Source organism: Nannospalax galili, unplaced genomic scaffold (assembly GCF_000622305.1).
Source record: "Nannospalax galili isolate Female #2095 unplaced genomic scaffold, S.galili_v1.0 scaffold109, whole genome shotgun sequence".
NCBI lineage: Eukaryota > Metazoa > Chordata > Mammalia > Rodentia > Spalacidae > Nannospalax > Nannospalax galili.
Window position 1 is genome coordinate 1480039 of NW_008360315.1, and position 11454 is coordinate 1491492.

The window sequence follows — 11454 nt, forward strand, 5'->3', positions numbered from 1 at the left end:
AATGATGAAAATTATAGTATTAAATGGGATTTAAATATATAGAATAGTTTATGATAGATCTTTTTAAAAAATCTAGATTATATGTACTTTACACTGGTCAGAGGGCAGTAAGGGAGGTGCACAGAGGGAAAGAATCTAAATACCATCAAATTGTATTTTATGAAAATCACAATTCAAAAAATTTTTTTAATTCAGATTATGTAATATTGCCTTTCTTAGCCAGGATGTATGCTCATATTGTGGATGGCGAGGAAGATATTCAATTACATTTTAAAGACCATCAATATATTTAAAAATTAAAATTCAGTGAAAATAGAATTAAAGACATTCTATATTGTCAGAGACAGTGTTTTTATTATGATGAGTTCCTATTTTGTTTCACTTAATTGTTTCTGCTGTAATAATTTTTTTCATTTTCACCCTGTCACATGAGATCAGATGTGGAACTTTTCACTTGTGATATTCTGTGATTGGTTCTTCAGAGAGAAATCTGACCATGATGTATCTACAGAAGTACATATGAAATTATACTATATTCAGAGTAGGAAGTCAAGCCCTTTTGATATTTTTCTAACATACTATCTTTACTAATTAGTGTATAGAGATGAAATGGCAGTTGTTCTGTGCCTCAAGAGTAGTTAAACCTGTGGTTTTGTGTGTATAAAACTGGCCCCATTTTTGTGAAATTTTGATTTTTGTCATTTGGTGGCACTGCTGATTAATTTTTCAGCACATAATAAAACTGAGATATGAAACAGAAAACTTTACAGTGACAACTGAAACCATTTTGTGCAGATGTAGGTAATGTGGAAGTGTCTTAAATTTATGAGTCTTGTGAGGATGTGGGGGGATTTCTATAGGGTTTTAAAATCTGTCTTATAAGAGCCAATGATATGGCTCAGTAGTAAAGGACTCACCTAGCATGAACCAAGCCCTGGATTCAATTCCCATTGCCCTAAGAAAAACAAAACAAAAAGCTTCTTAGCTAGATGTGCTGCATGTCCATAATCCCAGCATTCAGGAGGCTGAGACATGAGTTGAAGGCCATGCTGGGCTGTATAATGAGTTGGAGGCAGCCTGGGCAGCATAGCTCAACTCCTATCTCAAAAAGAAAGAAGGCGATCTGGAGAGATGACTCAATGGTTAAGAGCACTGCCTGCTTACAGAGGACCAAAGTTCAGTTCCCAGCACCCACATGGCAGCTAGGGTAACAACCACCTGTAACTTCAGTTCCAGGGAATCCAACACCCTCTTCTGGCCTTCTTGGGTGTTATACACATAGGTGCACTGCATATATGCAGACAAAACACTCATACACATAAAAACAAGTAAGTAAATAATTCAAAAAAGAAAGAAAAATGATATATAAATACACGCACACACATACACACACATATACACATATACATCTGTGTTTGAGATGTCAACTTCTGAAAGTCTTATTTTTCTGACTTCAGGGAGAATGGAAGCCAGCAGCAAGACTTCCTGCCGTGCTATGGTCAGCCTCCCTGTAGATGCCCTTTTCTCGTGTTGATAAAAGTTCACAGTCTTCGTATCAGAGTCGAAATGACTATTGTATAATAAACATAATAAGCAAATCTTACTTTCTGCACCTGTCACTCCTCCTGTCTCATTCACATTGATATTTTTATAGTAAGTGTTCTTGTGTTGAAAAATTGATTTTCAAACTTTAAGGAGATTACACCAAAACTTGGGAGAAATTTCAGAATCATTTATTTTTGGTGCAAGATTAATAAAATATTTTCCCACCAAATGTTGTATTAGTTTAAAATAAAGTACTAGTATTAGGAGTGAATGTTTTAGAAGAGCTTTAAAAATACTATTTTATTAACTATTTTTACTTTTTTGTGTATGTGTGTGTGTGGAGTGTGTGACATGGTTATACTTAAATGACTCCAGAGGTTTTTTTCTTGTTCACTGTTCTGTCTCTAGCACATATAGTGCCTGACTTAATGAGTAAGGAATAGGAAAACTATCTGTACATACTGGGCATAAACAGTAATCTTGGGACCTTTTATTTCTTCGTGCAAATATGAAATCTAGTGTACTTAATTCTCTTACAGTTAGTGGCTAGAGTGAAGTGTTCTGATGTTTCTCCACCTTTGGTACATCATGAAACGGGTGGTTCTCCATCAAAGCAGCAGATGAGACCTATTATTTCTGTGAGTTCTGCTCTGAAAGAAGTGGGTATGGTAAGTTTCATACGATTTAGAATTCCTCAAAGTTAAAAGTTATTTTAAATGAAAATTTAGTAAAGTGATATTAATTCCTAATGTCTCCTTTTGTTTTTCTAGAGAAAAAAATAACACTTTAATTTTTTTTCTCTGAGTTTTGGAACTTTTCTGCCCATAGATTTCATCTAGGACTCCATTGTAGAAATATGCAGTGAGCACTCTGCTTCTGAGGGCCCCACAAACACAGTTAACCAGTCTCAGATCAAAAGTGTTTAAGAACAAAAATCATGTTGTTGCTGATATTGTATCACGTGGTCAGCCCTCTGATATTTCTTGTCATTCAACAGTATAACAACTATTATATAGCATGGCATTCTTTTCACTATTATAAGTAATCTAGAGATGGTTTAAAGTATATGGAGGATGTACATAGGCTATATGTATATACTATGCCATTTTAAATATGAGACTTGAGCACCTATTGATTTTTGACAAGGGTGTAGAGTGGTGCTAGAACTCATTTCTCATGGATACTTAGGGTGTGAGGATCAGTGTTAAAAAATATATACTTGCCAGATTGGGAAGATAGCTCAGTGGGTAAAGCTGCTTGATGGCAAGCCTGAAGATCTAAGGTTGATCCCTGGGATCCACATGGTAGAAGGAGAGAACCGACTCCCCAGATTATCTTTTGACTTCAGTATGTGTGCAGTAGTAGTGTGCATGTACATACACACAAAATAAATAATAAACAATATAATATTTTTAGAAAATATGCTCAAAGTAATGCAGGAAACATTTTTATACCCTAGCCTTCATGATTAGCAATGTTTTAAAAAATTGTATCTCTTTTCAACTAACTCTAGAAACAAACTCCAACATATGTTTACATTTATTTGAACTCTTGTAACATAGCAAATGATATTCAGTGTAATTACATTTAGTTCGTGGATTATTTTCTTTTAAACTTTTCTTTTGAAACTCTGTTTTTGTTTTGGTTTGGGGTTTTTTTTAGTTTTGTTTTGTATTGTTGGTCTTCTTGAGAACAAAGAAATATGGACAAGTAAAAAGTTTAAGCTTGCAAGTATCTACCAGGTACCTATCCAAAATATGAAGACTGTTCAAGGCTAAAAGAAATGGCTCATACTGTGGACTGCCTGCCTGGACTTAAATGGTAGAAGAAAAATAGTCTATTGAATCATACAACTTATTAACCTCATGTTTTCTCATCTTGATACTGTCTGTGTCTTTATTTCTTGAGATTAAGTTTTTTCTTTTAGAAATTTTCACACAGGAGTATTGTCTTTGCATTCTTTCCCTCCCTCCTAGTCCCCCATTGACTTCTCCAATGTCCCCGTACTCCCTCTGTTTCTTGTCTTTATTGTTGTTACATATACATACATACATTTATAAATATATGATATATCATATACACATGATATATAATACATTGAGTCCATTTCATGGTGTTCATCTGTACCTGTGTTTAGGACTGCCCACTTGGGATTAGATAACTACTCAGGGTGTTAGTCTCCAGAAAAAACTGATCCTCCCTCAGCATCTCTTGATTGCCTATAGCTCCTCATCTTGGAGAACGAGAACGATACTGTGACATTCCTTCCATCCACTTTGGCATGCAAACTCGTTAGACTATCATACTATGGAGATTTCATTGGTGCAGCTTCCATATCATGTCTAGAATGCAATAACTAGCAGCAGGTGTCCTATCTATCTGGCTCTTAAATTCTCCCTGCCCCTCTGCTTCCCTGATTCTTGGGTAAAGGCTGCATTGTAGTTGTGTCACTTATGGCTGGTACTCATAGTCACATATTCTCTGCATTTGACCAGTTGTGGAACTCTGTAATAGTCACCATCTGTTGCAAAAAGAAGCTTCTTTGGTGAGTAATGAGAGGTACACTTGTCTGTAAAATAAAGATACATATTTAGAATGCAGTAAGAAATTATGTTAGTACAGGGAAATAACTAGGGTTTTTTCTCTAGGGTCTATGACCTCTCTAGCTAATTATACTTGGTAATGTTTATTGTGCCACACATAAGTTCCTACCCATTGAGTGGGCTTTAGATCCAATTAGACAGCCTTTGATTTCCCCCAAGATACAAGTGCCACTACTACACCAATAGAGATAATTTGCTGGGCTGGTCGCTGTTTTGGTTTATAGGTTTTAAAGCTGGGTAGGATCATTGATTGGTTTTCATTCCTGGCAGGTTACATAGTGTCTTCTGATACTCTGAGAGCTAGTCTTCATAGAGGAGGCTTCTAAGTTCCAGCTCAGTTGTTCCAAGTTCTATGTCTGAAGTATGTCATATCTTCAGCAATAGGGTCTTACTAGGCAATCAAGGGCTGTGGCAATAACCTATATTATTTTGGGAGTCTTTTGGGCTACTCTGACCAACAACTTGAAGGGAGGTTTCCCTTGCTTGGCACTGTGCTTTTTACTATATAGCCTTTGGGTGTACACATGCACTCACATTTATATTATGTGCATTTCTCAGTAGGCTTATTAAATACTTTATTTCCCTTTGGTTTTTCACACCACTTAAGTATTACTTATTTCTCTTACCTCTCTCTGCCCCTGTATAGCCCTTCCCCCAGTTAAAGTGACCTCCTATTTTCCCCATTTCCCCCTTGATAACTCGTGTTTCTTACTATCCCCCCTTTCTCAAGCTTCTTCCACTTTCCCCCAGTGGTTACTCTGCATTTTTCTGGCTCCTGTGATTATATCAGGATATACACTCATATCTAGGGATTTGGAGCTAGTATCCACAAATGAAAGAGCATGCATTGTTTGTTTTTCTGAGTCTGGGTTACCTCACTTAGTATAATGGTTTCTAGTTCCATCCATTTACCTGCCAATTTCATGATTTTGTCTTTCTTTACTGCTGAATAGAACTCCATAGTGTAAATGTGCCACGTTTTCATTATCCATTCATTGGTTGAGGGACATTTTGGTTGTTAGCATTTCCTAGCTATTGTAAAAGAACAGCAACCAAGCACGGTTGATCAAGTGTCTCTGTAATAAAGTATTGAGTCCTTTGGGTATATGCTAAGAAGTGGTATAGTTGTTGAATCATGTAATAGATCAGTTTTTAGTTTTTTTAGTTCTCCAGACTGATTTCCACAGTGGCTGTGCCAGTTTGCAATCCCACCAGCAGTGAACAAGGATTCCCCCTTTCCTCACATCCTCGCCAGCATTTGTTGTCATTTCTTTTCTTGATCTTAGTCATTCTGACTAATGTGGAATGAAATCTTACAGTAATTTTAAGTTGCATTTCCCTAATTGCTAAGGATATTGAATGTTATTAAATATTTCTCATACATTTTTATTTCTTCTTTTGAGGACTGTTTGTTCATATCTGTAACCCATTTTTTAATTGAGCCATATGTTTTCCTGTGGAAACAAAAGACCCCAGATAGCCAAAGCAATCCTGAATAAAAAGCGATACTGCATGGATTACCATACTAGGAACAGCTTAGTATCAGCACAAAAACAGATATATAGATCAATGGAGCAAAATAGAAGACCCAAACGTGAATGCATGCAATTAGAGCCACCTGGTATTTAGCAATGAGGCCAAGAATATATACTGGAGAAAAGAGCATCTTCAACAAATGGTGCTGGGAAACCTGGATCTCCACGTGTAGACTGATGAAATTAGACCCATATCTATCACCCAAACTCCAAACAGATCAGAGACCTCAGTGTGAAACCTGAAATGCTGAAACTGTTGGAAGAAAGCATAGGCAGTACCCTACAAGCTATAAGTGCAAGAAAGGTCTTTCTGCATCTGACTCTGTTCATGAATTAAGGTCAACAGTTGACAAATGGGACCTCATTAAACTAAAAACCTTCTGTACAGCAAAAGAAACAACCAGTCGAGTGAAGAGGAAGCCCACAGAGTGGGAAAAAAATCATTGCCAGCTATACGTCTGATAAAGGATTAATTTCCAGAATAGACAATGAGATTCATTAAGTTTTTTCATACTATAGAAGTTCCACAAACTTTTTACTGTGTGTTTATCCTCAAAGACTGAATGCAAGGGACTGGAGAGATGGCTCAGCAGTTAAGAGCACTAGCTTTTCTTACATAGAACCCCAGTTCAGTTCCCAGCATCCACACAGTGGCTAATAACCATCTGTAACTCCAGTTCCAGGGGATCCAACACCCTCTTCTGGCCTCTGCAGATATTGAACACACAGGTGCACTTAGGTACATGCAAACAAAACACTTATACACATGAAATAAAAATCAACCCAAAGAAAGTTTTAAAAGACAGTACAGAGTGTTTCTGATCACTCTTCTGGACATCATATAAGAAACCATTGTTATCCTGGTAGATTTCATCTCTTTCTGATAAGGACTTTACATGTGCCTCATTGTTCATTCAGCTTTAGACACCACTGTGTGGTTTGCTTCCTGGTACCTAGTCTCACCTCTCAAGTAGCTCCTCATCTCTCTGTTTACTTTCCTGGGTAAAATCCACCTTGTCTCATTTACATGTGTTACTTTAAATCTAACCACTTTGTTCTTTTCTATTTTTTTCAAATATTACACAATTTGAGATAATCCATGTGGCTAAATGGTTTTTCTTACTGTTACTTTGATAGAAACTGCTTATTTAAAACTTGGAAAATTACTTTGTTTCACTGTGTCTTCTAAATATTTTGCTTTCTTTCATAGCCTTCATAACTACTAAATCTTTTCCTTTTCATGTATTTTAAAATTCTAGGCTGTTTTAGATTACCTTCATTATACTAATCAGAAGCAAAATTTAACATTATTAACGGTACAAATGAGTCAGAATCTATTCTTGATATGTTCCTTCTTAAGGAAGAAAGCCCATTCTCAGTTATGTTTAATATCATGGCTTAATATGTGTGGTGTGTGTGTGTGTGGTGTGTGTGTGTGTGTGTGTGTGTGTATGTGAATCTACATATATGTGTATGTGAAACATAAAGATGGTTTCAAAATAATACATCCTATCTCCAATTATTTTACCATTTTACCTACCAAAACTTTCCCTGGGACTGAGGATTTAGCTTGGATGATAGAACACTTGCATGAGGCAAGTTCTGTCCCAGGACTGTACTTAAAACACACACACACACACACACACACACACACACACACACACACACACACACTTTTCCTAGCTCTAATTAGCAAAGTATATGAATTTTCTCTTCATTTCTACTGTTAACTTTTTTTATTTATTATTTTTATTTTATGTGTATGAGTGTATTGCCTGTATGTAGATAAGTGTACCCATGTTGGGCAATGCCCATGGAGGACAGAAGAGGCTGTTGGAGCCCCTGGAACTGGAGTTACAGACAGTTGTTAGCTGCCATGTGGGTGTTGGGATTCAAACCCGGGTCTTCTGCAAAAACAGTTAGTGTTCTTAATCGCTAAGCCATCTCTCCAGCCCCCTCTACTGTTAACTTTAAATTGTCAAAAATTAGCTGCCAGAGAGGAAGAGATCATTAAATATGTTAATCTAGAAATATGACAAACAGTCGAGAATTGACCCTTTCATATATTATTTATGAAAATATGAGAATGTTTAAATGTTCATCATTGCTGATAATGAAAAAAGTTGTGTTAACAATTTACAGGAACAAAAAATGTTTACAATGATCAATTTAATGAAAAACTAAAAATAACCAAAATATCAGGTGTTTTTAGCAGAAACTTCTAAAATCATAGTATTTATTACTCTATAACTGTTTATGTTTAAAGGATGGAAGTTTAATTGATATCCAAGAAGTTTCAGAAGAAATGCAAAAGAGCAACAATGCAATTTCAGTAAGTGAATTTCAATGCAATTTTCAAAAATTTCCCATCAGGCATTTTATTTAATAATACGCTTATTAAAATATAACTGTTTCAGAGTAAGCGAGAAATACTTCGCAGGCTAAACGAAAATCTTAAAGCTCAAGAAGATGAGAAAGAAAAGCAGCATCACTCCGATTCTTGTGAGGTCATTGTGGATGAAGATGCCAAAGAGCATGAGAAAGAGAATCCTGTTTCCTCTGATCGCAGGAAATGGGAGGTTGGAGGTCAACTTGTGATTCCCCTGGATGAAGTGACACTGGATTCCTCCTTCTGTGCAACAGGAAGTATGTGTGAACATGTTACTGAGCTTGTAGCCAGGCCATCACAGGGAACCAATACATGGAGGGCTTGAGAGATGTGAAAGAGTTCTATGCATCTTTCTCCCTGGGAGAAGTGTCTCCTAGTGAAGCCTGGAGAGAAGACAGTTTGGTCTTCAGAATAACAAGCTCTTTTAAGTCAGAGTATGTGTGTGAGAGAGGAGCTGGCGGAACATACTTCAGTTGACTGACTGGAGCCCTTCAGGCCCTGTTAATCTGTTACTAGGAGGAATGTTAGGGGGGAAGATTGTGAGACAATGTTACACATATTTATTTCTTTTAAAGAATTGTACTTCTGCATTCTTTTACTCAATGTTAAGTTGGTTTATCTTTAATCCCTTTTCCCCTCTGTCTATTTGTGCCTTTGCATTGAATGTGGTTTTAATATATGTAAAGTGTTGTTCAACTTGCTTTTTCTAGTCACTCATGACATCTAATTACTGCTTTTACATTACTTACATTCTGTACAATTCAAATATCCCATCTTGCTGTATTTTTCTGTTTGTCCCATCTATTTTTCTCTGCCCTCCTGATTTCTTGGCTATAGTTCACTGTTCTCCAGTCTCAGCGTTTGATTTAGAGTTAATAGGATACATCTGTATCAAGTCTATTTTCAAATGATTTATTATACTTCAAATATAGTATAACATTACAACAGCATTCTTGCATTCATTCTCTTCCTATCTTTGTGCTGTTATGGGGGGTATTGTTTTGTTTGTATTTATGCTATGAATGGCATAATATATTAATCGTCATTTATTCTTTAAAGAGATTTAAGCACTGAGTAGAAAGGTCTTCTGTGCCTTGTTGTTTATCATTTCTCATACTCTTTATTCTTCTGTGAAGAGCAACTTTCCATATGGAGTCATTTTCTTCTGTTTGTAGGATTCCGTTTAGAGTTCTTACAGTGCAGGCTGCTGGTGGGCTCCTTCAGCTCTTATCTCTGTGTAATGTTTATCATGTCTTCTTTTTTACAAATATTTGTTCACGAGCTACAGAACTCTAAGTTGATTTTTTTTTCTTTTAATATTTTAGCAGCATTGCTCCACTGTTGCTTACATTGTTTGTGATGGGAACTCTTTTGTAATTCTTACTCTTAGCTTTATTCCCTTGTAAATAATGTGTCATTTTTCTTTTGCTGTTTTCACTTTTTTAGGTTTTGTTTTTGTTTCTGTTTTTGGGTTTTTTTGCCTGAAACTTTGGTTTTAATGAGTTTGGTGATGATGTTCCTTGGTATAACTTCAATCATTTTTCTTTTGCTTAGGTTTTAATTGAGCTTCGTTGATTTATGAAGTAATCATTTTTACCAGCTTTGGAAAATTCAAGTTTTCTTTTAGTCTTTTGGTCTTCCCTTCTACAAGTCTGGTATCCATCTTTTTTTTCCCCCTTTGTTCTCGGACTCAAAACCAGGGTGTCTGTATACTAGGCAAACACTCTACAACTGAGCTGTGTTCCCCAGCCCATCTTTCTTATTTCTAACTACCAGGACCAATCTTCTCTAGTTGTACAAATGGAATTCAGTTATAGTGATCATTATAAGTGTCCTTGTCCACTAATCTTATCATCTCTGTCATTTAGAGGTTGGTTTTGAATGGTTGACTATTTTATGCTTGGTTATTTTTGTTTAGAGCAAAACACAGAATTGTAATTTGTGGGATTCTTGACCTTTCTTCTGGGATACAGTTACTTGTGAATGTCTTGACCCTTTTTAGGTCTTGCTTTTAAGTGGGACCAAGCAGTGTTTAGTCTATGGCTAATCTTTCCCCTTTACAACAGCCTTTCTGAGCAGTCTGCCCAATGTATATGAATTACAAGTACTTCTGTTCTAGCTGATGGAAGTAGGAAATGTTTCTGACTCTATGTAAGCTCCAAGACTTAGTCCCTCTCTTCTTTTGGGGTGGTCTTTTGTTGAGACTACAGTAATTTCCTTCATGTGATGTGCTGGTCAGTGCTCAACTCATGACTTGGTGTACATTTTGTAATCTTCCTGAGTTCTCTGTGTGTGCTTCCTATTTTTTGTTACTCTATCTTACAAACATTAGCCATGTTGGCCTCTCATAAAAGAGATTGAACTTTTTTTTTCAATGACCATTTAGTTTTTCCAGTTTCCTTTGTTAGAAACTTTCTTCTCCATTGCATCAAATAACTAAGTTATGAGTCTTATTTCTGGGTTCTTGTCTCTGTTTTAATCATCTTTTTAAATTTTAGTTGTCTAATGCTAATCATGTTGGTGGTATGAAACTGAATGTTACTTGCTAATTTGCATGTATCTTCATGGAACTGGTATGTAAAACTGAATCAACTTGGGGTCCATTTACTATTCCTTTTATTCTATAACCTAAGTCCTAATAAAGCCTCCTTGAGGTTGTGTATTAGTCATGGTTCCCTAGAGGAACAAACCCCATAGGATAAATACATGTTAAAAAGGGGTGTTTTTAATGTGATACAATCTGGGTAATCCAGCCATGGCTGTCTGGTACCAGAGAGGCCCAGAATCTATTAGCTGCTAAGTCCACAAGGCTGGATGCCCCAGCATTCCCAACCTAGCACTGAAGGCCAGGAGGATTCCTGGAAAGCTGCTGGTCTTAGTACAGATTGGAAGTCCAAAGAAGTTGGGTTCTGGAATGAGTGAAGGAATGCAGCAACAGCAGCAGCAGAGCACATGGACTTGCCAGTGAGAACAAAGTCAAGTAGGCAAAAAGCAAAGCTCCTTTCTTGGACTTCCTTTAATTTGGGTTGCCACTGGATGTGCCATCCACATTTAGTATGTGCCTGCTGGCTTCAAAAACCTCATCAAGAAAACCCTCACTGGTGCCAAGTAGTCTGTCTTTTAGCCAATTCCAGATCCAGTTAAGTTGTCAACCAATATTAATCATTATAAGTGGTTTGAACAAAAAACCCTTACCTTGTAAAGGTTACTATTATAAGTCTATATTAACTTATGCCCATTAGTATATCTTGTGAATATATTCATGTTTTATTACCAAATGTTACAATGACTCACTTTTTTTTTTTTTTTTTTTTTTTTTTTTTTTTTTTCCAGCTGTCCTGGAACTCACTATGTAGATCAGGCTGGCCTTGAACTCACAGAG

The 11454-nt window shown here is 36.4% G+C and overlaps 1 protein-coding gene across 4 annotated transcripts in view; it reads left to right on the forward strand.

Moving 5' to 3' along the window:
* Nek1 (NIMA related kinase 1) overlaps nucleotides 1–11454 on the forward strand; it is a 182039-nt gene that overhangs the window by 113609 nt on the left and 56976 nt on the right. For all 4 annotated transcript variants that reach the window (XM_008824939.3, XM_029559550.1, XM_029559551.1 and 1 more), the window contains 3 exons: nucleotides 2085–2213; nucleotides 7950–8015; nucleotides 8101–8329. In XM_008824939.3, coding sequence (XP_008823161.1) covers nucleotides 2085–2213; nucleotides 7950–8015; nucleotides 8101–8329 — 424 coding nt within the window. The remainder of the gene's footprint in view (nucleotides 1–2084; nucleotides 2214–7949; nucleotides 8016–8100; nucleotides 8330–11454) is intronic.